This window comes from Somniosus microcephalus, chromosome 3 (assembly GCF_052327205.1).
Source record: "Somniosus microcephalus isolate GS21.2 chromosome 3, FLI_Smic_1.0, whole genome shotgun sequence".
NCBI classification, from domain to species: Eukaryota; Metazoa; Chordata; class Chondrichthyes; order Squaliformes; family Somniosidae; genus Somniosus; species Somniosus microcephalus.
Window position 1 is genome coordinate 115,276,262 of NC_140989.1, and position 27,166 is coordinate 115,303,427.

Consider the following 27,166-nt stretch of genomic DNA (forward strand, 5'->3'; position numbering starts at 1 on the left):
TTAAAGAAACTAGTTTGCAGTATTACTTGGTCAGCTTCAGTACTGTGACTCAATCAAGCTTGGTTGATTTGGTAGTAAGGTTAATTGATAGAAAGGAAAAAGGATGGTGAGAGTATTCCGTTCTGTGAAATTTGGCTATGGGAGAGTTAGCGCCTTAATTTTCAGAAAGGGCTGAACATCCCGAGGTATTGTTAGCTTTCAAACTCTCTGTAATTTGCTGTTATAATTAACTTTCTCTTTTTCTCTCGTATGTCTCTGTGTGTGTCTCTCTCTCTTTCTCTCACTTTCTCGCTCTCTCTTTCTTGCTCTCTCTCGCTATGTAGGTTTTATGCCAGGTGTACAAAGAAACACACAAATATCTCAGTATGGATCTCAGCAAACCGGCCCTGCTATGTCTCCACACCCATCACCTGGAGGACAGATGCACCCTGGCATGGGTCCTTACCAGCAGAGCAATTCCAGCAGCACTTATGGTCCCCAAAGTGGCCAGTATGGACCACAAGGTAAGAAAAGAAAAACTCATTAACATTAGTCAAAGTCAATAGAGACTACTTTAAAATGTCTAGCTATAAATAATGACAAAAAGAGGGTCTTTAGGTAGCTCATTAAATATAGAGAGGTTCATTAGAAAGCATCTTGAGTCTCTGTGCTTACAAAAAAAAAGCAATGGGCCAAAAAGCAGCTTCATCTATCTATTTCTTTTACCTTGGGTACTCCTCAAAGATATTTCATACTGACATATAAATGATTAAAACTGGGAAACCCAACTGTTTTTGTGGCTGATCTTTATTGTCACAGCATGGGATTTGAAATTCACTTGCGCTTTATTTTTGTATGTATTAAACATAATGCTGCCATCTGTAGATATCAAACATGGAAGATTCTTTGACTGCTATTGAGGAAAGCAAGCGAACATGACCTGTTTTACAGATTAATAGTTTGATACCATACTTGCTGAACATATACATGTAATAGATTCTTTTACTTGCTGTTCAACCCAGATTTTTTTTAAAACCCTTATCGTTGACTAAGGCTAGAAATGCTGCTTAAAGAGCTAGTCCTTTGAGTACTATGTACGGCTTTTATGCACATGTTATCATAGAATATTTACAAACAGTTGCCAATAAATTTTAAATGTGTTAAACCGCAGAACCCTTTGTTAAATAATTGGAAACCTGGCATCCAAGAGCTGACTCCTGGCATTTATACCATTAAATCTGTAAACTGGTGACAGACTTGTGGACTTGGATAAAACTGGCTATAAACATTAGGAGCTAGCTCATTGACACTGGACTCATGGAATCTGAATTGAAAGACCAATATAAAAGTAGCTTAATATACCACACTATTGAATACCAGAACAGCACATCTAGCTCTGTGACTTTTTTTTACATAACGACTTAACAAGTCTTAATCTTGCCTGGCATCATGTAGTGTTCCCTCAAAGTATAATTGCAATTACAGCTCAGCAGAGCTGGAAGTCATAGGAAGGGAACATAGAGGGAAAGTCAGGCCAGGCTTCTTTCAATCACTTTCTAATAGCAGACTACAGAGCAGTATTTGTACAGGTGTAGGAAACTATTGTCTGCTTACCTTCAGCTGGGAAATAGCAAGTTCCAGAAGGTTGTTATGATCTGGAATGCACTGCCAGAAAGGTTGGTGGAAGCAGATTCAATAGTAACTTTCAGAAGGAAATTGGATATGTACTTGTAAAGGAAAAAATTGCAGGGCTATGGGACTAATTGGATAGTTCTTTCAAAGAGCTTGCGCAGGCACAATGGGCCAAATGGCCTCCACCTGGGCTGTATGATTCTATGAAGGATAGCTGCATACATGCCAATGTAGAAAACCTGTAAAAGCTGACCAGCAATTTCGCAAAAGCTGACAACTCCAACCATGTTGAATGTAGTCCTATGACGTATGTAGTTAAATTGAAAGTGCAATGGCACACAGGCTTCTCATAACTAAATTTGTATAGTAGAGCATTGTGGCAAAATTGAAGGGATTTGCCTTCATTTCTTGTGGCATAATTATGGATATGTATTAAATCAGATAAATTGTTTATATATGCTTGTCACAGTGAGACATTATTCTCTCCCCCAAACCGCCCCCCCCCCCCCGCCTTTACATTGGCCCTCACCTCCCTTCGCCAAAGCTTTTGTTGGTACTCTTCTCCCTTTTCCCCCCCTCACCAGCTCCTACTTGATGCTGGTGCAGCTCCAGGGGATGTAATTCTGCTATATACTGTGAGGGTAAATTCCTGATATCACAAGAATTCCTGTCCACTGCAGTCAGCATAGTTCCACTCCCCAGGACAGCCGTAACATCAGGTGCAAGTGGCAGCTGTGAGCAATGCGGATTCTGATCCATAAACAGTCAATTGGGTGAAATGCAGATAGTTGGCATGTGTGGACTTGAAGAGGGGAAAGGAAGAAAATCTCACTTGATTTTTTTTTTGAATGAGCCCTCTACAGTGTGTGAAGACATTAGGTGGTAAGTGGTATTTTCAACACTAAGGATCCTTTGCAGAAAAGTAGTCTGACTTTATAGAGCAAAATTAAGCTGCCACCTAATTCAAGCTTGATTCTGATATCTGTAAATTTAAGTGTTCCTTTTATCTTTTTATGAATTAAAAAAAAACATTCCAATAGACTTTTTACATTGCAGTGTCTCCAGACCATTCAAAGCTCTTGCACAGTGAATTGAGAGAGGGTCAGGGAACCTCAGGTACAACTCTTAATACTGCACGGACAATGTTCATTACAGGAGCCAGAAGCATCAGTTTCCTCCAGGGAATCGGAAAGTTGTCTTGGCAAAATCTGCAGTTCCTTTAATGTCATCAGCAGTTTGGCAGGAAAACTATGTTTTAACCATAGGGGACCTTTTTCCTTTCTGTCATAAAGCCTTTGTAAAAGTTTCCCAGAAAAAAAAACTCACCTCAACTCTTAACTAAAATTAGTGTTTCTTCTCAATTTTTATTCGCCAAACAGGAAAACCCTTTAAAAATTAGGGTTGATTATGCATTACAGAAGAAAGAACTAGAACACTTCGGGGGTTTTTTTGTGCGCGCGATCTTTTTCAAGAAAACCACAGGGGTTACCATTTGCACAGAAAAAATGCTAATCACTTATGGGATGGGGGAAAAGGTCTTAATTCTGATATTTTCCCAGAGGGGCAAGCAAAAATGCGTTTCTTTTACGGGGGAGGGGGGCTGGAGGGGCAGCAAGATTTTTTAGCCGCCATGCAGGTTTTGGTTGTGATTCATTTTGTGCCACCTCGTAGGACCACTCTACTTCAAAGGCTACTGTCTCCATTTTTAAAATTTTCTTTCCACTATGCATTGTTCTATGACCTTAGGCACAAAATCTCATACAGTTCAGTAATAGCCCTGAAATTGCAGTCGAAGGCGTACCTCCGGAGTACATCTCCGACCCACGAAACAATTACGAAAGTACCTACTGACGGCGAGGCTGTGAAGAGTTGCAGCCTCGGGCCTCAAGGCGGAGGGCAGTGTAATGGCGCACGGATCCCAGGGACACAGGCGGTTCGGAAGTGTACCTGGGATCATGTTGGCCCGGTCCTCCAATCAATGAGCAGAATTCCATTTCAATCATTTACGAAGGGAATCCCCTAATGATATGCAATGGAATCCTCAAATCTAATAATTATACAATGTACAGAATTAGAATTTTATTTATAATTACCTTCATTCCACCAACCTCACTAAAAATGTAATTTTTTTGATAATTTTATACATCATTAAAAGTGTAATCCGGGCCAATATTTGCATAAATTCATTTAATACAGTGTATGTCCATAATTTAGGATATGAGAATGTTAATTAAAACCTTAGATATCCCCGTACGCTGATGCAAACAGGCCCTGCGCTTGCTTGCATCAACTGTAAGACTTGTGTGTGCAGTTGCTGGGCAAATAGCCCAACTCCGTGCCAGTGATTGTTTTTTCGGGGCCCCTACAGATGGCTTGTCAACGCATACACTGACGGGCCGCAAGTTCCATATTTTGTGCAAGCGCATGCAGAAATCCCGATCTTGCCGGGCATTTCAAAGGGAATACGGCGGCATACTCTCGTGCCGTCACAGACACTGTAATTTCAGGGCCAATATGCACATCACATGCTATTTCACTGTAAAATGGAGTAAACCCCATGTTACATCCGACATAACAGTACTGTATTTCGGCTACAGGAGTCTACCATTTGTTGCTGCCTTCCATGACAGCCGCTGCAGGTACGGAATTTACTGAAAACAAAATAACTTCCTCCTCACCACCACCATCCACCCCCCCCCCCCCCCCCGGCCGCCCTTCCCCAGTGTCTTAATCTTTCAAGATGTTAGAAACAGAGTGTTCCTCAAAGATGTTTAAATGATGATGAACCATAGGTATCTCAACCATTATGCACACCAATATGTAAATAAAATCTATGCATGTGAAAAGAAGAGATACTGTTTCTCGGTAAGCTCTCCTTCCTGTAAATTGACGCCTTCTTACACCCCGACTAAACTGTTGCCATTTCTGTTAACCACTTACCACTGCTCTTAGTCGTTACACATCAAAAGCAGTGGCAGTAATGGAAGAGACATTTTTTTTACTGTAATAATTGTTCCCCTTTTCACCCCTAACTCTCCCAAAGTTTTCCAAAGGTACTGACTCTTGCAGTTCCGTGGAGGCTGACAGCCCTTTCATACATCATCCAACTGGCGCTCATAAGTAAGCCTAGATAGTGAGTATCAACAGGCTACTGTGGAGGGTATCCCACTAAACCTGATGCTATTCATTTGCGCACAACTTTCACCAGGAGCCGCTGGATAGTAAAGAAGAGCAGAAATCCTGGCTGACTGTTTATCCTCCTCCCTAGCTCAGGGGCACTGAGGGCCCATGTGAGTACAGACCAGGGATTTGAATGTGGAACCTTTGTGCTTTGTATGATTAAGTTCTGCTCTGGCAATGACTTGCCAAATTAGTCATCAAGCTAATTCCAATGAACATCTCATTTGAAAACTAAAGACATAAACAAAATTAGGCAGCAGATTATTATTTACATAATTTGGAAGTGTATTGAAAGTGTTGAAATAATCTTGGGATTTGGGTGACTGTCAAGTGATGGAGCTTTGCTGCTAAGATTTGAATACATTCATTTTATTCACAACCTTTCAAGTAAAATGTAAGCTGGAGGATATTGTTGCTAACAGCTCTGCCATGCATTGTACAAAGTTTCTTATAGTACCTGGAGGGGCTGGTAGCATTGCTGAAGTGGGCCATAATTACAATATATTATTGTACAATACATTTACAATATAATGGTACGAGGGATGAGGAACTTCAGTTATGTGGTGAGACAAGAGAAGCTGGTGGTGTTCTCCTTGGGGCAGAAAAGGTTAAGGGGAGTAAAAACAGAAAATGCTGGAAATACTCAGCAGGTCAGGCAGCATCTGTGGAGAAAGAAACAGAGTTAACGTTTCAGGTCGATGATCTTTTGTCAGAACTGGAAAAGGTTAGAGATGTAACTGGTTTTAAGCAAGTACACAGGCAGGGAAAGGGGAGAGGGAAGGAAAGAACAAAAGGGAGGTGTTCCGCATAGCGGTTACCCAATCTGCATTTGGTCTCCCCAATGTAGAGGAGACCGCATCGTGAGCAGCGAATACTGTATACTAAATTGCAAGAAGGTACAAGTAAATCGCTGTTTCACCTGGAAGGACTGTTTGGGGCCCTGGACAGTGGAAAGAGAGGAGGTAAAAGGGCAGGTGTTGCATCTCCTGCGCTTGCACAGGAAGGTGCTGTGGGAAGGAGAGTTGCTGTTGGGGATGATAAAGGAGTGGACCAGGGTGTCGCGGAGGGAACGGTCTCTTCGGAATGCTGAAAGAGATGGGGAAGATGTGTTTGGTGGTGGGATCACGCAGGAGGTGAAGCTGGAAATTGGAAGCAAAGTTGATGAAATTCCAGTTCGGGGCGAGAGGAGAAAACTGTACCGATACAGTTATCAGTGTAGTGGAAAAAGAGGTGAGGGAGGGGACCTGAGTAGGACTGGAACAAAGAATGTTTCACATATCCAATGAAAAGTCAGGCATAGCCAAGACCCATACAGGTTCCCATAGCAACAGGAGGAAGTGAGTGGAATCAAAGGAGAAGTTGTTCATTGTGAGAACAAATTCAGCCAGGCGGAGGAGGGTGGTGGTGGATGGGAATTGGTTGGGCCTCCTTTCAAGGAAGAAGTGGAGAGCCTTCGGGAGATTTGATAGAGGTGCTCAAAATTATGAGAGGTTTTGATAGAGCAGATAGGGAGAAACTGTTTCCACTGGCAGGAGGGTCAGTAACCAGAGGACACATTTAAAGTAAAGTAACCAGAGGGGAGATAAGGAGACATTTTTTGCACAAGTTGTTATGATCTAGAATGCACTGCCTGAAAGGGTGGTAGAAGTAGATTCAATAGTAACTTTCAAAAGGGAATTGAATAAATACTTGAAAAGGAAAAATTTACAGGGCTATGGTGAAAGAGCAGGGAAGTGGGACTAATTGGATAGCTCTTACAAAGAGTCGGCACAAGCACAGTGGGCCAAATGGCCGCCTTCTCTGCTGTATGATTCTATTATTATAATGGTCCTCAGAATTTCCAAAACCAGGAATGCTGAGACAAAGCAGGGACGCCTATGCCATGACATTAAGTTCCCACAAAGATCTCCTTTGCTGCCAGGTGGTCAACGGGAAAGTGAAAAGCTCCCTTTGTAGTTATCAAAGTATCTAAGCCAAGAAAGGAAGGAGGGAGGGGAGATGGGTTTATTACCAAGGCTGTGCCAATTAGGTGTCAGCTGTGGCTCAGAGGTAACACTCTCGCCTCTGAGTCAGAAGGTTATGGGTTTAAGTCCCACTCCAGAGACTCGAGCACAGAATCTAGGCTGACACTCCAGTGCAGTACTGTCGGAGGTGCCGTCTTTCAGATGAGACCTTAAACTGAGGCCCTGTCTGCCCCCTTAGGTGGACATAGAAAATCCCATGGCACTATTTGAAGAAGAGCTGGAGCGTTCTCCCGGTATCGTGGCCAATATTTATCTCTCAGCCAACATCACCAAAACAGATTATCTGGTTATTTATCTCATTGCTGTTTGTGAAACCTTGCTGTGCGCAAATTGGCTGACATACTTCCCTGCATCACAACAGTGACTACACTTCAGAAGTACTAAAATTACTGTTGTGTTCAGGGATGTCCTGAGGTTGTGAAAGGCACAATATAAACACAAGTTCTTTTCTTCATTTTCACTGCTAAGTCCACACTGAAATGGGTTCCATTCTGGAGTCACTGGGGGAGAAATTCGGTTGTTAGCGCCACCGATTAACGCCTAAAGAGGCCGAGAAGTGGGGCGCTAGCCAATTTCCAGGCGGGCGCAGGGCGCCTAGCGCCTCGCCCCATATTGAGCATGTATTTAGCGCCAGCTTAGCGCCCGCTCATGGGCGCAGGCTGATTATGACGTCATTTGAGTGTGCAACGCCTTTTGGGCGCCCCGGACCGGAAATTCAGTGGCGCCCCCCTCCGTAGCGCTTGGCGCTAATAGTGACAGCTTACCTGGAAGTCGCTCTCGGGCTGGAGGAGCGTTATTTAAAGGGGACTGGTGTGGTTTAAAAGCGGCAGCCATTTTTGGAGCACAACTTCCTCGAGAGCTACAAAGAGTTGCTGAGCTGCACACTGAGAGCCATTTGACCACTGAGCCAGTGCAGGCAGACGATCTTCAGCCTTCTGACCATCACCTTGCTGTTGGTGAGCCTTGACAACGGGGAACCTTCCTGTGGGCACTTATTATGGGGGCTGCATTGGAGGGGAATGTCCTGCTGCTGAATCATCTGGAAAGGGCACTGAGACGCTGGGAGAGGGGGGCGGGCATGGCCAGACGGAGGAGGGCCAACAGACGTCGCCACAGCAAACCTTGCGCTGGCAGGGTTTTCCGACAGCAGTTTTCCTACATGAACATGCCAGAGCAGCAGTGTGTCAGAAGGCTGCGATTTAGAAAGGAGGTGGTGACTGAGCTGTGCCAGCTGCTTCAGCCAGATCTGCAGCCTCAGATAAGGTGCAGGACATCTCTGTCGGTGGCTGAGAAGATGCCTGCTGGCCTGAACTTCTACGCGAGCGGCTCTTCTCAGGCTGCGCGTCAGAGGCTGATCAGAAGTAGCTTCTAGGCCCCTCTCACGGAATGCTTGCTGCCATTCCAAGAAGAGGAATGGAGCCGGTCTGATACCCCCAAGCCTGTGAAGGGCAAGATGCATGTAAATAGCAGGCATGGCCATTGTAAATGAAGAAAGTGTTTCATTACACAAAATGTGGTTCCTTCAAACATGAGAAAGCTATGGCAACAGAAAGCAAAACTAATACACTGACACATAACTGACTCTCACACCCGGGAGACTGTCCAAAACATAAATCACATTCCGACCATCTTCCTTGGCCTTGATTCCACTGCGCCAACCAAAGCATCCAATGCCCCATCAGTGAGGCATTCCGCCCTCTGCCTCACCTTTTCGATGCCTTGCTAGGCTGGTGCGCCACAGGTAGGCTCCCACCGCTTTGAAGGCCTACAAGGCAGTGAGTGTGTCTGGTGATGCCAATTGACTTGCCCCTTTAAGAGCTGGCCGGCGCCAGTGTGTCTCAGGGAAAGTGATTATTGACAGCACCCTCGCTGCGCCCCACCGCCGCAAAATTGGGTTGCGCCGCCGGGTTAGCGCCTTAAGAGTAGCGTGCAGCGCCTGATTTAGCGCCGCAATCACCTTTTAGGGGCGCTGCAACCCAATATCGCGCTAAATTGCGCCTGGCGCTAAACTTTGCGCATCGCCAGGACTAGCGCCCCAAACGCGGCTATACCGAATTTCTAGGCCACTGACTTTAAACGGTTTTATGTGCATTTTTCTGTATTGCCAAGATAAATAGGATTAATTTGATTGTCATCTGTGTTGCAACTTGAAGCCATTTCCCTGAGATCAGGTGGATCTGTACCCACCCACTGTTAACTCTCAACTTAAGAGTTCTGATTAATTACACCCTGCCAGTAGTTCTGAGGTCTGGTATTCAGTCTTTGACCCTAGAGTTCACTTAACACTACCTGCTTAGAATTCCAGTTAGTATGTATGATGTGCAACTACCTGCGAGTTCAGAAGTGTTTAGCTCTGCAACAGAATTGAATTTTTTTTTAAATTCTCATTGGGCCTGTATCACATTATTTAAATTATTGTCAGACAAACACCCTACTAAGGTGCGCTGAGGCCCTGAGAGGACATTCTATATTTTTTCAACCCACTGAATGATACCACAGTGTGCTCCGGTGATTTCTGTTAGTTGATTTCAGGCCATGTGAATTTGTCTCTCTCCCACTTCCTGTGCTTGTTCATCTCAGCCTGATGTGGCCTCCTACTCCTTCTGCTTGTGTTATTCTGATAAAAGCCTACCTCTTGTGGACAATCAACTACAGTCCCTACCAGATTTGCAGTAAAGTGAAAGCTGCTTTTGCCAACAGATGCATCAGGGAAAAAAGATGTACACAAGAATGAAAATCCCTCAGTTGTTAAGAAATGTGGGTTTCATTGACCCACTCCCTCCTCATCCCCTGTCTCCCAGGGAACAACACGAATGTTGCAGGAAATACAGGGGAGACGTATGGAAGAGACAAATAGAGAGGGGTTAAAAAGGGCTGGTGAAAAGAAAAGAGATAGTCAAAACACAAGTGAGGGGGGAGTACAAAATAAAAAAGAAGGAAGGATTGAGTCCAGATTTTCCGACTCCTGACCTGCTGCTGCCTTGCACCCATTTGAATCTGGCGCAAGGAGAGTGGGAGGAAAATATTAATAATTTGGCAGCTGAGTTGTGAAGGAGACAATGCCATGGCCCTTGTGTTTACTGTGGATTCTCCTGGAGCAGGTTGTGCCATGACAGTTAAAAGAAATGGCAGCACTCATGGAGCAGAAGGAAAGGAAAGGGGCGCTGTCGGTCTGGAAGTAGTAAAGATCGTCGACGGAAACATTGGAGGTAAGTGTCTGAAACAGAAAAGCACAAAAGAGGGCAGTTGAGCACTTGGTAAGTCAGATACACAGTAAAACTAGAATGCAGAACAAAGGGGCCAGTAACTTACCAAAACAAAGCAAATTCGATTCATGTGGGAGGGGGGAAAAGTAAAAGAAATGGAAAATTTTGGAAACAATCTAGAGACCAGACATAACTTAAAGTCAGAATTATGAAGCCAGTATATTATTTTGTGAATACTAGATTACCATAACATGCAATTCATCATCATTCTCCACAGTCAGTGGCTAAAAATCTAGACCAATTGTTTTCACTCCACATTGCTAAAAAATGCACCAAATGTAGTCAAAAAACAACATTTCCAGCAACATTACTCCAGATTCCCTTTAGATTATAAAATAAATCTAGTGGAGTATGAGAGGCAGTGAAAATTTTTATTGGGGCCTAGCCAAAAATGTTTGGCATAAATGACTGCTAGGTATACAATCTAATTATCTTAATTCAAAGGTGCTTACTTTAAATTATCTGATATTTCAATTTTTTTAGCTCTAAATTTGGACTTTGCTGTGTTATACATGTTGATGAATTCAAATTATTAGATAATTCCATTTTTAATCACAAAAAATTACTTTTAGATATCAGGAGTAGATTATAGCTAGTTGGCAAAACCAAATTCTCTGGTGTATATCTAAAGGTTGCCAAGAGCTTCATATTATAAATTCTAGTGCTTGCAGCTGCTTTTGATTGACTGCTGTAGTATTGAGCTGCACTAGTACATATCCTTAATAGCAAATTTGTTCCTTTGTGCATTGAGTGTATGTATATGGCTAAGAACTGGATTGAGATTGCCCAAACTCAATTTACGCAAGCCACGTGAATGGCTTTTATATTAGCCTAGCTTTAGTTTAGAGACCACCAACTGTAAGCTGGTTCCTGGTGTTTATCACATTGGCAGATTTAGAGACTTATGGCCCAAATTCCAATTAGGGGCCAGGGCTTAAGTTGGAAGGATCACCCAAAGGGGGACCAGGCTTTAGGCAGAATCCAGTTCCACTGAGGTTCTACCCTGTTCCATGTCTTGCTTTGAATCACAGCCAGGGAGGGAGGCAGGCAAATCTTCCATCCGACCCCCACATCGAGTTGATGTGCCTGGGGGAGCTTCCAGGTTAATCATAAGGCATGTTACAAGCTTAGGGTCTTGCGTTAGATATTCTATCAGGTAGAGCAGTGCAGGTTACTCCAGTGAGCAGTCTGAGCATTTTACATTTAGGGGTGTGCACTTACTGTCCAATATCTAATTATATGATAAATGTAACCCAGGAGCATAACAATAATATCCCCTTGTGATCTGAACCGGATGTTCCCGTCTTTTTCATGTATCCCTCCAATCGTTTTGAAGGCAGGCTGAGAAAATATTTGGTAAAGCAAGGCCAGATACTAATTAAGTTGCTTTATTTCATAGTAAGTGAGAACATACAGAGGAACAGTTATGATCAGACAGATTTAAGTTGATCAATCCAATTTGTCTTTGTACAATATTACAAAAATGGCAGGCAACAATACCCCACATCAGTGGTTCACCTTGCTTGACTTAAACAAAATAATTCCTAATTATACTCCTGCATTCTCATCCTGAGCCTAGAGAAGACATGCCCTTACAGGTTCCTGTTAAAAAGCTCAACTGACTGCTTGTGTCCCTATCGCTCATTTTTTATTTCCCTGTATTTACAGCCCGAGATGAAGGCCTATCCCAAACAACCTCTGCCAAGCATTTGGGAGCAGGAATCTCCCAGTACAATTGGGTGTGAGCTGTTTATTGATTGCCGAAGCAGACTAACAAATTACTTAATATTTACAGTTTTTGAGGAAACAACATAAAATCCTCGCTCATAGCATTTTAACTATCTTCCATTACAGTGTCTTTTTTTTAAACTTGTTTGAATTGCAAACACACAACTCTTAAACGTAACACACATTTTTACCAAATCTTTTCTGTAGAATAATGGTCAAAAAATCCTAAAATGTGAGGTCTCAATGGAAGAGCTGGCATCAGGTTTTTTTAAGGCCTTTGCTAAGGCCACAGAAGGTTCACAAAGGTAATCATCCCAGAGGAGATTGATTACCCTTATCCACTGAGCTTATAGCTCTCTTAGGAGCTGAGGATTGTAGAAGTAGCCAAAGTTCATCAGCATGGGACGGGCCTCAGGGGACGTCTAGCGGAGCAGCTGTGAGCCATTCCATCTTACAATGGATTGAAGCAGGTGCAGGTGGCAATGCAAATGACCCCATCCCTGGATTTGGGATGGGGTCTGAGTCCATCAATTGGCACATCCGTAAGGCCTGCTGCATTGTGCCCTCAGTCTTTAGTGGCTCTAGTAGTTGACACTGGGATAAACCATCTGGATTTAGCAATGCAAATGCTGGAATTCAAACTAAAACCGTGCCAATATAAAAGCAACTTTATAGTTTGAAGAGAGAGAGACATTGATTCTCATCCCTTGTGTCTGGGCTTGGTTTAAATTCGAGTCCCAGAGGACAGTATGCTAACTCACTGAGCCACTCTGTGCCTGGAACCATTAAAAAAAAAATTACATATGGTATGCTAAAAGTAGATAACATGTTGCTGGGATCTGAATGATTCTTATGATTTTGATTTATAACCATCAGAACTCCTAAATGTGGCACAACCTAAACGTATGTTGTCTGTGTAAAAACAATCCAAAGCCTGTAGTTATGCACTTATTAAAGTGGTGTTTACACCCCCATAACTTTAAATATTACCCAGTGGTCCTGTTTATGATGAGCCTTCTCTTCAATCCCTGATAGACTCTTCAAAGCTGCTTTTCCTGTGAGAAGCTCTTTACTATAGAAACTTTTACCAGTGCCTTAGGAGGAAATTGAATGTTCAGTGTGTCCAGCAGAACTGTGTTGGTCAGGCATCTGTTCAGTTGATTCAGTTTAATCACTTAACCATCTGTTGCCCATCAGGATTTATGCCAACCAATTAAAACAACATGCAAGTACGATTACACGCTGCTTTCTGGGGGTGCTTGCATTTTTCTCATGTCACTTGTTGGTATCTAATTTTGAGAATTGTTACAATGCACTTACCATAATGTAAATAGTGTAAACTATTTCCAATTTTAATAGTATGGTATATTTTCACATTACAGCAGTCCTGGGCACTGCCTGGCAACAATTATATACATTCCAACAATTTCTGTCTCTTCCATTGAACAATTATAATCAACTTCAGGCAAGCATATGAGTCCTTGCTATCAAAAATCTTTTTTAATACATTAATTATTGAGGAAAAAAACACACACTTTCCACTGTGTAACCTGTACACACTGTACTCTGAGTTCTGATGCTGGATAACGTAAACTACGAGCAAGAAAAGATCTGCAATCTCAAATTATTTTGATGTATAAGTATTCGCTGAGTGAAATCAAAAAGCTTCTTATAATTTCTCTACTCTCTCAAAAGCAGTAAGTTATGTTGAGGTGTCATTTAGCTCCACTGCAGGACTTGAGTGTATAATCTAGGCTGACACTTCAGTGCAGTACTGAGGGAGTGCTGCATTGTTGGAGGTGCATCTTTTGGATGAGAGGTTAAACTGAGGCCCCATCTGCCTGTTCAGTTTGGAATAAAAGATTGCTTCGCGACTACCTCCCGCCTCTTTTTTCCCCCCCGGCCTTAACCAACAGCACCAAAACAGATCTTCATTCATTCATTCGTTGTCTGTGGGACTTTGCTGTATGCAAATTGGCTTCCACATTTGCCAACATAACAGTGACTGCACTTGAAAAGTAATCAATTGGTTGTGAAGTGCTTTGGGACATCCCAAGGGTGTAAAATGCACCATATAAATGCAAGTCCTTTTCTTTCTTTCAAGTAGCGATTCTTCATATATGAGCCTAGTCAGTGAGTGTTTGGGGGGGGGGGTGTCACTACAAAGATAAGTTCTGTCTTTAAATAGAGGTTACTGGATTACAGTCAGGGATGGGAACCCTGGCTAATTTGACCCCCTCATGTCTAAAATTTGTAATCTTAAGGACAGAGTCCAATTTTAGTGCCTTACTGCCAATCCCTGTTGAGATCAGTTAACTCCAGGTCCATGCCAGAATATTACGGGTTTGTGTGTCACACATCATGCACTGCATGTATCCACAAAAATAGTTGATGATCTTGTTATATTTATTTTCTCTGTTTTGTTCCCTCCTCTGTGAATATGCTGATTAATGCTGTCATACTTTTCTATAGGTGTCACCAGACTTCCAGTATCCCTATCTTGTGTGCACCTGAACATTGTGTGACAGCAGGCTAGTTGACCATGGAGAGCATCACAATCCTTCGTCCACCAATGTCCACATACTTGTGCTGTTCAACAGGGATCACTGGGTAGCAATCAGGACTTGGAGCCCAGGCTGCACTTTTTGCCTGCTGAGGGCAAATCTTGTTTTCCAACTCTTCTCCCAGCTGAGGTCACATAGCCAACATAGGTCAAACAATCAAAAAGGGGGGCCTTCTGGTCTGTGTAGCTCAACACTACACCGGGCAGTGTCCTTGTTCACTAAGCCTTCGGGGAATCACATTTTTACTTCTATAACCAAAATGCTATCAAAGTCTTAACATGGCACTTCTTATGTAAAGTAACAACCAGTAAATCTCTGAATGAATCTACTACTAAAATGTTGCCACTTAAAAGATAATTCACCTGTTTTGCTTTATGTAAGCTGCCATCAACTGAGTTTAAATACAAGTTTTCGCTAAACATTTTGATTTGATTGGGTATAACCTGTAAGGATTTGTGGAATAATGTAATGATTCCACATCCTTTTACTTCAGAATGTTAAAACACTGCACAATTTGAAACGGCATACTGTGGGAAAATTTGTCAGGGAGAGAGATGGCATGGTTATCAATTGTACTAAGCATCTAAGAACTCAGCAGATAACCCTGATTCACCCCCGTGAAATGCTTTCTGTTTTAATCTTTTGTGGCAAGTCAGCCGTTTAGAGGCTTGCCGTAATATATTTTGCTCTGCTGGTAATCTAACATGAATACACATAGATCCATTTTTATTGTAATGGTAAAGCTACAGTCTGTAAATAGTGTTGTTGCGGTGATATATATAACTTCAACTTTTCATCAAAAGCACATGTGCAGAAAAAAAGCTATTACCTGAGTGAACTGGAGGTTTATTTACAACAGTACAATTATTGAAGGTTTAAAAGACTTGAGATTATGCCCCATGATTGTCAGTTGGAGTAAATAAATAACCTTGACGTACTTGCAGACATGCTGTAGTGCATTTCTTAGGGCTTCCTTCAGTTCTTTTGGTAGTAAGTACTTCAGCTCACTTTCTGTGAAAACTGAGAATGGAATGGCCCATGAAGGGGAAACCTGCTTTTTATGACAGCGAACAGAAATATACCTTAACTGTTTTAAGGTTGAGTGCGGTCTAGCGCGGGGGTGGGAAATTATTCGGCTGGAGGGCCACTTAACAAGTTTTGGTGAGTTGTTAAGGGCCACACACTAATGTACCCCCTGCGCACCAATTGCGAGGTCCCATGCACGCCGCTCACCAGCTCCTGCACTGGAAGAGATACTGCGCATAAAATTTAAAGGGACCGCGCATGAAAAAAAAATTAGAGGGAACATTGCATAAACATAAGCATAAATTCAGATAGTCAGATACTATCTTAAATACACAAAATGTAGTGTAAAATAGTAAAATCTTCCATTATTAAATGAATGAAATGTTGTACTGAAAGTCTACATGTCTTGAGTCTGCGGGGCCTCCGACACGAGAAGCGTTCTCTCTCTTTAGTGTGCTGTTCGCAAGGCCTGAACTACAATTGTGTTACCTGGTGTCCTGATGCTCCCAGATCCACTCCCGTGTCTAAGACGGCAGTGAGAATACCCCTGTCATTGTACTCTGGGTACCGGGAGATGAAAGACACAGCGCCGGTCTCTTTCTTCGGTGAAAGAGTCATGGAGATGAGCGCCCATGATTTGACTCTAAAATGGATAGGGCATATTCGAGTATGCAGTGCATTCTGGGTGCAGATGTCCACCAAATGGGGCCCAGAACTGCAGAACGGATCCTTTTAAGATCGGGTTGGAGAGAATTGCTTTTGTGAATTATTAATTTGAATTAAGTATTACTATGTTTTTTCCTTGGCTGCAGTTAGGATCCGTCTCTGACCCATGAGCCGTGAAAGTGGACAGATAGACGAATATGCAGCTTGAGCTCCGGCTCGTGTGCTATTTTTGTCCTGTCCAGTGGGCCAGATAGAATGACTTCGTGTCGCAGGCCGTATTTTGCCCATAACTGGTCTAGCGGAAGACCCAAAAACAAAACAAATACTGAATTCTTTTGACCATTAGAAAATTAATTTTCATGTTTTTTACCCCTTACGTTATCAAAATTTCATGTGCAAGTACAATTGTGTTCCATTTTGATATGAAACGTTCTAGGAAAGCCTATGAAAAGTTGGGCTATTTCTCCCAGCCCCCTCCATAAATTCCCACTACCAGCGAGCCTGCGATCAACCAGCAGTTGGGTGGCCTTAGCACTCACTGCCCATTTAAAGACCCAATGTTCTACATGCAGCCCAAACCTCACCCATACCCAATGTCCAGAGAGCCTCCAACCCTCTCTGGAAGCTCAACCTAAGCCTCCTGTTCAACAAAAGAGTTAGAATCATAGAAGAATCATAGAAATTTACACAGCGCAGAAGGAGGCCATTCGGCCTGTCGAGCCTGTGCTGGCTCTTTGAAAGAGCAGTTGTGCTTAGTCCCACATCCCCGCTTTTTGTCCGTAACCCTGTAAGTTCCTCATCCTCGTAGTACCTGTCTAACTCCCTTTTAAAATTATTTATGGAATCAGCTTTCACATCCCGACAACTCTCTGAAAAAAATTCTCCTCATCTCCCCTCTAGATCTTTTGCCAATGATTTTAAATCTATGACCTCTGGTTATTGACCCACACACCAGAGGAAATATTTTTCCCTATTTACGGTATCAAAACCTCATCATCTTGAAAATCTCTAATCAATCACCTCTTAACCTCCAAAGAGAACAGTCCTAACTTTTCCAACCTCTCATAACTGAAACCCCACATCCCAGTAAACCTCCACTGCACCCTTTCTAATGCCTTTACATCTTTCCTGAAGTGTGGTGCCCAGAATTTTCCACAATGCTCCAGCTGAGGCAAGAATAATGATTCAGGAAAATATGTATGGTTTGCCTAATTCAATAAAATAGCTTTTTTAAGCGATAATGCATTGGACGCTCGGTGACTTTATCCATTGAGTAGCTGAGCTATGCAGTCCAGGTAACTCCTGCATTTTGTCCCTAGTGTGTGTTGATTTAGCTGAAATCAGCCACAGTTGGCCTCAGCACCCTTGGTTAGTGAAAGTAAAATAAACCCCTGCTGGATGTGCACGTGTGGATGTTGAGTAAGGATAGGCTTTATTTGGCTCGACTGTGATGTTGTATACGGGTACATAACATAAGTAGCTTGCTGACACTAGGATCGCCTACAAATAATCAATATTGGGATGAGATACCAGAGAGTGACCAGTGCTCCTGGGACTGTATCCCAGCATGGAGAAGAGGGGGGGAAATTGGTGAAAAGCAAAGAAAAAGTAATGTGTGAGGTTTCTCTGAGGATTTTGTGGATAAATGCAGCATGTGGTGTAGCATTAAGCCATACAGACCAGAAGGTCCTGACCAATTTGTACTTTATGCTGAATTATCTGATTTTAGCCAGAGTGACATTAGGGTGCCACAGTTATTCTCATATTCTCACTGCCTCTAGGTTAAAGAGGGGTGAAAAAATCAGCCAGTGTTTCTGCTAGTATTTATCCAGTGTGACTCACTTCCCCCCACCACCTTCCTTTCCTGATCAGTTTTGTGTGTGGGGGGGGAATGAGGTCAATATTGGATTTAACTGCGATGCCTTTGTTCTTCAATTACTGAACTGCCTCCTGAGCTTTGTCTAGTTTCCTAAATGGCTAATTGGGGGGTTGACATGTCTATAAAACCTGTACTCCAACAACAATCACTACATTTGGGAAAGGAAGGGAGCAGCTGTGAGGGGAAGTAATGATGGTGGGGGGATAATAATAACGACAATCTACAGAAACTTGGAACTTTTTTTTACAACCTGTATGTTAGCCCTTATTTACTTGCACTACCATCTTTAATTAACTCCAACTACACACTAAGATCATTTAGCTCCTGTACTCCATTTAAAATATGACATTTATGGTGTAATTTTTTAGGTTTTTTTACTTCGAAAGTGTATTCCTTCATGTTTTTCTGTTTTGAGCTGCACCTGCCACATATTTGCACAGCCTACTCATCCATGTCCTGCAGTTTTTCACAATCCGCCACAACCCCCAATTTGATACCATCAGCAAATTTCAATAAGTCCAAATCATTTATTTATGCATATAAATAAATAAGAGCAACCCCAACACAGACCATGTGGAATATATCCTTCAGTCCTCCAACCATGTGCCCACACTCTCCTTAATTTCATGTGCTATTATCTTTGTTATAGGTCTCTTACATGGTGCCCTATGAAAGTTTTTTTCTTATAAATCTATATAAACCATTCAACTGCATTTCCTTTATCCAGCCTCTCTTTTCTACAAAGAATTCTGTAAGGCTGGTCAGCATGACCAGACTTTTACAAACAGAAGTTGACCAGCTCTGAGTAATTCATGTTTCTCAATATGTTAAATAAGATGAATGTCCAGTTAATCTGTTTTTTGCTGGTCCTAGTTAAAAGAGGAATATTAGCAAGGGCACGAGGAAAACCTCCTTTATCCTTTAAAATAGGATCTTTTATGTTCAGCAAAACAGAGAAACGGGGCCTCAGTTTAGCATTGGTATCCAATTTGACCCCGAGCTGAGTTTCTGACCCCATATTCTCTCCATCACAAAGACTATCTACTTCTACCTCCATAACATCGCGTGCCTCCACCCCCCTACCTCAGCCCATTTGCTGCTAAAACCCTCATTCAAGCCTTTGTCACCTCTAGCTATTCAATTGCTATGCTGGCTGGCCTCCGATCCCCTACTTTCCATAAACTGCAGCTCATCCAAAACTGACCATATCTTGTCCTTGCTTATCTGCATTGGCTCCCAGTCATTCAATGCCTCAGATTTAAAATTCTTATCCTCATGTTTAAATTCCTTATCCTCATGTTTAAATTCCTTCATTGCTTTGCCTTAGCCTACCTCTGTAGCCAAGCTCTCCAACCCTACACCCCCACACAAGAAATCTGCACTCCTCTGATTCTGGCCTGTTGTGCCTCTCCATCTGGCTGGCTGTGGGTGGGAATCAAGTTTGAAATGCAAATCAGGCCCTGTCGTGAAATTCGGCAGGACCTGCGGGAAACCCGTTCTCCCGGGTTTCCCAACCACTTCCTAGCCCACCAGCTCCTAAACCACCTCCCAATTAAAATTCTGACCAATATCTCTGACAATGAAACACTCCTTCAAGTACTGCAATGATGTGTTGCCTCAGATTATTTGCTTAGATTATTTTAAATTCCTGGAATGGAGCTTGAACCCACAACCTTCTGATTCAGTCAAGAGTGCTACCAACTGAGCCAAGCAATGATGTTATTTTAAGTTTCTTTGTAACTCATGTTCAGTTTGCAGAGTTACATAGTGCAGTACTCATTTTCTACTTGTCTGTGGATAGCATTGAACTGAAGATACTGGGTAGTAGCTCTCTTAATGTGACAGAGTATGTTGGGGGAGATCACCTAAAATATTGTACTGGCAGTTACTAACAGAGGGTTGACAAAATTTGCAACGTTTTATGAGTTAATCCAATTCTCACTAAAGCTGTTGCATGTGAATGTGTGCATTTTGTAGCCACGGCAATCTTATACTAAAAGGTTTAAGGTAAAGAAGCATTTAATGGAAATGGTCTCTACAGTATAACCCAGAAATAACACAATGGGCTGGATTTTGATACTGGAGGCATGTAGGAGGCGGGACTACAACTTTTGGGGCTGTAGTCCCGCCTCCATCGTGTTGTGGCCAACCCACGCGATTTTCACTTGATTGACCTTGTTGAGCCCGCCCAACGGGCTCAGCAGACCAATTAAGGGCCACCCGGCAACAGGTGACATCACAGATTGACATTTCATCTGTCAAGAGTTTTTGACAGATGAAATATCAGCATTTGACAGCTCTTTGAAGCTGTCAAGCACTGACAATCTGTACACTAAGTTAATTCCTTCCTCTCAGGCTGATTTAGAGAGATCTCCAGAACAGAAAGCTGAATGCTGCAACTTTTGACAGCTCGCGGCCATTCTGCTTTCTGTGCCGGTGAGATGAGGGACTCCCGAGACCTGAAGGAAGGAAGGCTATAAAAGTAAGTAAAGGTAAGTAAAACTTATTTAAACACTTTACACACACCAAACACACTTACCTCTGCACTCATGTACACATCACTCACCTGAACACCAGACATCTCAAATCCTCCAAGCCCTTCAGCCCGACGGTCCACCTTGCTAACTTGGCATGGTTTGGGGACGTCGGGAATCCCACACTTCAGGGATAAAAATAGGGATTAGGCTAAAAACTGCCTGTTAACTACCTGTTAACAGGCAGTTAATTGGCACTAATTCCCTTCCTGCCTCGGGGAGGCAGGTCCCAGCACAGGTCGGGTATCTGCCTCCTTTGAAACTGGCATGGAGGCGGGATGGGTTTGTGCCCCCCGATTTCACGATTTTAACCCCCCCACACGCCTCCAATCCCGCCTCAACGGCCCAATGAAAATCGAGCCCAATAAGTCTGAAGTATTCCACAGGGCACATTTAATATTTATTATTTATTGTTCTAATGCCAGAGGCAGTGGCATTTTTGTACACACATTCACGGATACTGTGTTGAAGACTGTAACATTAAGGTGGTTAAGTAATATTTGCTCATACTAAACTGCTCAAACAGGATAACTAAACTGCTCAAACAGGATAATGCACCATCACTCATTGTGTCTAACCAGGGACTGTTGTAAAATGCTATGATTAAATCATTGAAAAATGTTGCAACATATCTGCTCATTCTCCATCATAGTTTCTCTTTTTCACTAGCTTTTCAGATTGGTTAATTATGCTGAAGTCAGATGCTGTGTTTTTAGCTCTTTATAAGTGTTCAAGGTTATGCCATGTCTCAACAGCTGTTCAGGTTTAATTTGGGTTATTTTCCACTAATGAGACATGCATATTGGTGTCCAAGCTAGATCCATAACACACCATGATGTGTAAATATTTCTGCAAAGTGAAATGTGTTTGTATTCAGTTCTATTTGATACAGGTTGCTGTCTCCTGATGATGTACACAGAGTTTGACATTTATTTAATACATTAATTTGTACTGGCAAGAAAGATTTTTGGTTTTCAGCCGGGACAGTAACATCAAAAGGAAAACATAATTTATGGCAGTACTGGTTCAGGAGCAGACCAAAAGTCAAAATACTTTAGACTTCTGGGTATTCTTTAAGGGTATGTCCATTATACCGTGGAAACTTTTAACCTGTTGATAGAGAAACATCCCCTTTATATTCAAAACAAAATTAATTAGCCAACTAGATTTAATTCTAGATATTTGATTAGCTATACAAATCCAAATCATCCAATTAGATGATGTGATTTTCACAATCCTGCTGACAGTTGAAGTTGTTGCAGGTTTTTTGGTTAAAGTACTAGGTTTCTGCCAACGGAGCTCTCAATATGGTATGTAAGTAGAGCTCCTCTTTGTGACTGAAAACTAGTAGCACAGCATTTTAGTTCACTTCACAGAGATTTAACAGAAATTTCAACACTTGAGGGACTTTGAACTTTTGGAATTTCCTGTTATAAATGTGTTCCTTACGTACATGCTTTAAAGAAAACCAAAAAAGTATTCATTTGAAACTACAGGTAGACTATCCTTTATCCGAAAACCTCGGGACCAGCCGTGTTTCGGTTTATGGAAAATTTCGGATTTCGGAAGGTATTTTATAAGACTGGGAAATTTGTCGGGGGTGGGGGTCAGCGGGGGGTCGGAGTCGGCGGGGGCGGCGGGGGTTGGGGTTGTGCGCACGACTTACGCTGAACGAAAACACTTTTGGTTTTCAGAGGATTTCGGTTTTCGGAAGTGCGGAAAAAGGATACACTATCCCTTATCCGAAAGGGTGGGGGGGTCGGGGGGGGATAAAAGAATATCGGACGGGCCGCTGTATTGTTGGGTTCACTCTCCCGGTATACCTCCTTCACACTGCCCGGCTCGGCCTGCAATCTCCTACCCAGGAGGGAACTCAGTGACCCTCTGCCCTGCTCAGCGTAAGTCGTGCGCGACTCTGGTCATGTCGTGCGCATGACTTACGCTGAACGAAAAAACCTTCGGTTTTTAGAGGGTTTCGGTTTTCGGAAGTTCGGATAAAGGGTAGTCTACCTGTAATAATTAAGCTGTTAAGTGGTCTGCAGCTTTAAAGCTGTGACCTTTCAAGTATTATTCCAAGATGAAATGTCACTTTTAATGTCTCCATGCTGCTTCCCAGTCCCAGTTGCCCAACACATTAATAGTTGTCACTTCAATTCATTGTAATGTAAAGGTTGTACAGGACTCACAACTAATTTAAATGGAGAGCAGTTATAACATCTCAGTTTTTCAGCCATAGACACCTTATAACAGGCTGGCACGAGACCAACTTGTTTCATTTTTTTTGTTTTAGGTAATTATCCCAGACCGCCAAATTATGGTGCAGTACCGAACACCAACTACAGTGGTCCAGGTCCAGGCATGGGTAACAACATGAGTATGAATGTGAACAACCAGATGCATGGTCAGGGTCCAGCTCAGCCTTGCAGTAACATGACAGTGGGGAGGATGCCATCATCAGGGATGTCGAACTGGCCGTACTCTGGCAACATGAGTAACATGACCCCAAACTCTCCAAACATGTCACAGCAGGTTGGCGCAGGGATGGGTCCACCGATGGCAACCGTAAATCGCAAGGCACAGGAGGCTGCTGCTGCAGTGATGCAGGCTGCAGCAAACTCTGCTCAAAACAGGTATGCAAAAAAAAAACAACTGGTCTCTGAACACTAGAACCAGAATCTGTATACTTTTTACATAACTGTTCTAATGAAGAAGGCCTTAATGAATACAGTATTTTCAGACTTTCAGGTAAATTCTGTCTATGGACATCAATCCTCACATTAGTGTTTCTTACTTTGATTGTAGATATGTGGCTGATTTTATTTAGGCATAATGACATTTGGTAGTATTTTGAAGAGCTAGTATCCTGCACTGTGCCAGTAGCTTGCACTACGCCATTAGCTTTAATTAAAAAAGAATGACAGTTTATTTGTACATTGTTAGATATTAAATTTGACTTGACGTATCATGTGGCATTTGGAAAACAATCAATTTAATGATGCCTTAATATTTATATGGGCTGATTTATGTTGGTTTGGTCACTCAAGTGTTTCAGAATTCAGCTCCAAACTGGAAGGTTGAGAGTTAGCGTCTCAGTGCTGCCTATCATTTGCACAACATTTCTCAGTTTTGTTACTTCCCAACTGGAACACTTTGCAGTGGACTTGAGGCACTTTATTTGGGAGGAAAAACAGACCTGGCCTGCCATGCACTTCCTAAGTTATTCTCTCTTTTGGGTGATCCTGCAACAATATTGATATCACCCAATAAAATATCTTTTTATTCCCTTGGTTTCACAGAAGGTTTGTTTTGGCTATCAGACTGCAAAGTCTGGGGGAAGGGAGATTCAAAATATTAAACTAAAGCATGATCTCCCTTGATTTGTTTTATTTTCTGTGTGCTTTGAACTTCTGAGATTGGTTGCCATTTGAAAGAAAGTTTCAAGGAAGTGATGATAAGCAAGTTTCTTAATGCAGCTTGTGTTGCCCTCCAAATGACATACTACCTTAACAACAACCACAACAGTGAATGTTTAAATTAGTTTTTGAATATGTGTACTAATTCCCCATAAACTACATGTCACATTGTGTTGTGCCATTCCATTCAAATAATTGGACTTGTCGCTGATACTTCCTGCTGAGGTGCTTTTCTGAACCAAAAGACAAAAAGTAACAGAAACTTTTTCTGTTGTAGGTCATTCACCTCCACATGCCTCTCCTTATAAAATAAACACACCACAGTCTCCACTTTTAGTCATCTTCAGCATAATGAAACAACCCAGCTCTTTTCGTTTACTTTGTAAATGTTACACGTATACATATATGTTTCTTAAGAATGTATCCATTCTAGTGGCAGATGCACGCCAGAATTACCTAAACATTTCCCATGATTCATTGTTAACCAGTGACGTTCTCTGTTTAGAAACGGAATTAAATAGCCTGTGCGGGACACTTGTAATGAGCACACATTTACAGTGAGTCTCTGGCAGACTTGAATGAGAAGCGGCCATGGGGTTTGCAGCTTAGACTGTTTGATTAGAAGCAACACTGTAACCACAAAACGCCAGAAAATGCTCATTTTCATATTAAAAATTCTTGCCAAAAATTTTGCTTCACCTTCATCTCTGTCTTTATGCAGGAAAACTAAAATATTACCAAGAAATTTAACATTCAATTGTTACATTTAAAATGTTTCCAATAATCTGAATTTCTAGGCGATTGTTTCTTGTTTTTAATGAGGCAAATAATATACTTGAGCTAATTTGTGAACAAAATCCAATTCTGAGGATTTCAACATATACCTAATTGCAAGAATGAACTGTGTTCATTAGCATTCATTCCAAAGAAATGAATAGCTTCATATTAGATGAGATCAGCCAGCTGACTGTCACTCAAACATGCTGGATTACACTCGTAATTCATCAATTCTCTGTCTGCCACTCGATGAACATGGTATGGAAGCAAGACATTCCATTGGGTACCCGGGAGCCAACAATTGGGCTGCAGTACCTCAAACTGTGCTCCCTGCTGGGGCAATCAAGGAATGCCATTGGAGTAGGTTGTGGTGAACATGTATTCAACTTGTGTTGGAATGCATGACACCAAGTAACCCCTAAGAGAATTAGAAATCAAGTTGAAACAGCAAATCTTAAATTACTAGAATATTGACAAACACTCTTTCCCCCCTGCCCCCCCCCCACCCCAACAACTCTATAGAAGGCAGCTGTCTCAGATACAAATTATAGCACATACTGCTGTAGTCTCATTGTGATGTAAGTAAAATGCATTACAATGATCTCTGATAACCTTGGTACCCTTTTAGTTTAACATTTTTGATATTTCATCCCCTTTTCACCAGCTTTCTATTTCTACACTATCCTTTGTTGAATGATGTCAGACTAGGGACTTACCTTCTACATTCCAGTTGTTGGCTCACAGGGACTGTGCCTCTACAGGGCAGGATAGGTAACTGTTTTTTCCTTTCCCAGATAGAGTGTCCTGTCACCATTCAGGTAGCCACATTTGAAATCTAAACCTTGCTCTTCTGAATTGAAAAACTAACATTATCAGTAGACCTACTCTGTGGCTAGCTTATAGCCTAATAGAATCAGTTTCTATACATGTCCAATCAAATATTTTATGCTACTTTTCATCAAGTGGTTTAGTTCTAATAGAGAGTGGAGGAGGAATAACTCCTCCCTGAAACAAATTGATTTTTGGGGATAGGTCATTCTTCAGTGGCAGAGGAGTAAGATCATTTTCTTTGGCAATATTGAAATGTTGTTACTAAAGCGGTTTTGTGTGCGCAGTGGTTTGCGTGAAACAGCTCTTGAATATAGTTCCAGTTCTGCCAGAATATGTTGCTTTACACTGGATCATGTCCAAGATGTTTTTTGCACATTTACATTGAACAATTATGTGTTCTGTGTGAGAAATGATATGTGACTGTTAGTGTAACATTTTGTTCCCACAGTTACACTGTTGATGATCATTAGCAACATTGGTTGAATTTTTGATTAGCTGACTGACAATGTACATAGCAATATAAGTAATGTACGTTTAATGGAGATGGTACAACGTAATGGTCATTAAAGCACATTAAGAAACTGTACTGTTTGATTTGTCCAGAATGTGTTTTCCGTAGATATTTGTGCATCCTGTAGATCACAGTGGTTAACAGACAGCATAAAAAAGTGCATCTTAAACAATTAACAGTACAGTTTGTGTAGCCTTGGAGCCAAGCGGTGAGAATGCTGGGTGTCTAATCACATACGAGTTTGAGCCTCATTTGGGGCTCCATTATGGCCTGTCTAGTTGTGGTGATTCATTACTATCCTTAGTTGGGTGGGAGCACCTTGTGGAAGCAGAGTGCATCATCACTGCAAGAAGGGGGCAGAAACCTAATTTATTGTCGTGTCCCACTGTCTCCTATTGGACAGTCTTAGAATGCAACTGTCTTATGGTTCCCTTTCAACTGCATAAACATGTAGGTTAGTGGCTCAGCTGGAATGGAGAGGGATGAAAAAAATATTAAATTAATAAACATTTATGTAGACGTTCTAGCATTGTAGATGGAAACAATCCTGATACCACACCACTGCAAGGCTTGTAAGAGTTCTGCTCTTTTCATAATTTAATTCCTTTTAAATCTTCAGTATTCATATTTTCTTGGAATATATGTCTACAAACTTAGTTAGCATTAATAGTATTGAACTCCCTTATATTAACAGTGTTTCATATTTTAAAATAATTTCAGTAACATTTCTTGAAGTTTGTAAGTGTACAATTAGCAGTTTTTACAAAAATTAAGCAAATTGTACATTCATAAAAGCACAAGTAATGGAGCATTAAATCAGCAAATGAAAATTAATACAATTCTTAAACTGTGCAGTGAGGTGATTAAAATGAAGATAAACAACCTAGGTGTATTTTCTGGCTGAAATAATTGCGAAGTTGCTGTGTACCTCAGAAATGTTAACCATTTTATGTGAGCCTTTTAATTTGAATAATAGATTTAGTTGAAATGCTGTTTAAGTGGATTGCTAGGAACTGTACATGTCTGTGAGTCTTGTCATCTTCCAGGAAAAGCCCTGGACTGTTACAGTTTAGTGAGACAAGCAGCTTAAAGAGTTCTGTGGGTATCTGTATGGGTTACTGTGTTTATTTCACACTACTCAGAAGTGGCATCTAGC

At 41.9% G+C, this 27,166-nt stretch overlaps 1 protein-coding gene across 13 annotated transcripts in view; it reads left to right on the forward strand.

Annotated features, from left to right (window-relative positions):
- Window positions 1–27,166, forward strand: part of LOC147121275 (AT-rich interactive domain-containing protein 1B-like) — a 673,710-nt gene that overhangs the window by 474,144 nt on the left and 172,400 nt on the right. For 7 of the 13 annotated variants that reach the window (XM_085981501.1, XM_085981500.1, XM_085981505.1 and 4 more), the window contains 3 exons: window positions 324–503; window positions 9,917–10,024; window positions 22,769–23,108. In XM_085981501.1, the coding sequence (XP_085837627.1) occupies window positions 324–503; window positions 9,917–10,024; window positions 22,769–23,108 (628 nt within the window). The remainder of the gene's footprint in view (window positions 1–323; window positions 504–9,916; window positions 10,025–22,768; window positions 23,109–27,166) is intronic. The other 6 variants (XM_085981504.1, XM_085981503.1, XM_085981508.1 and 3 more) reach the window with 1 other exon arrangement.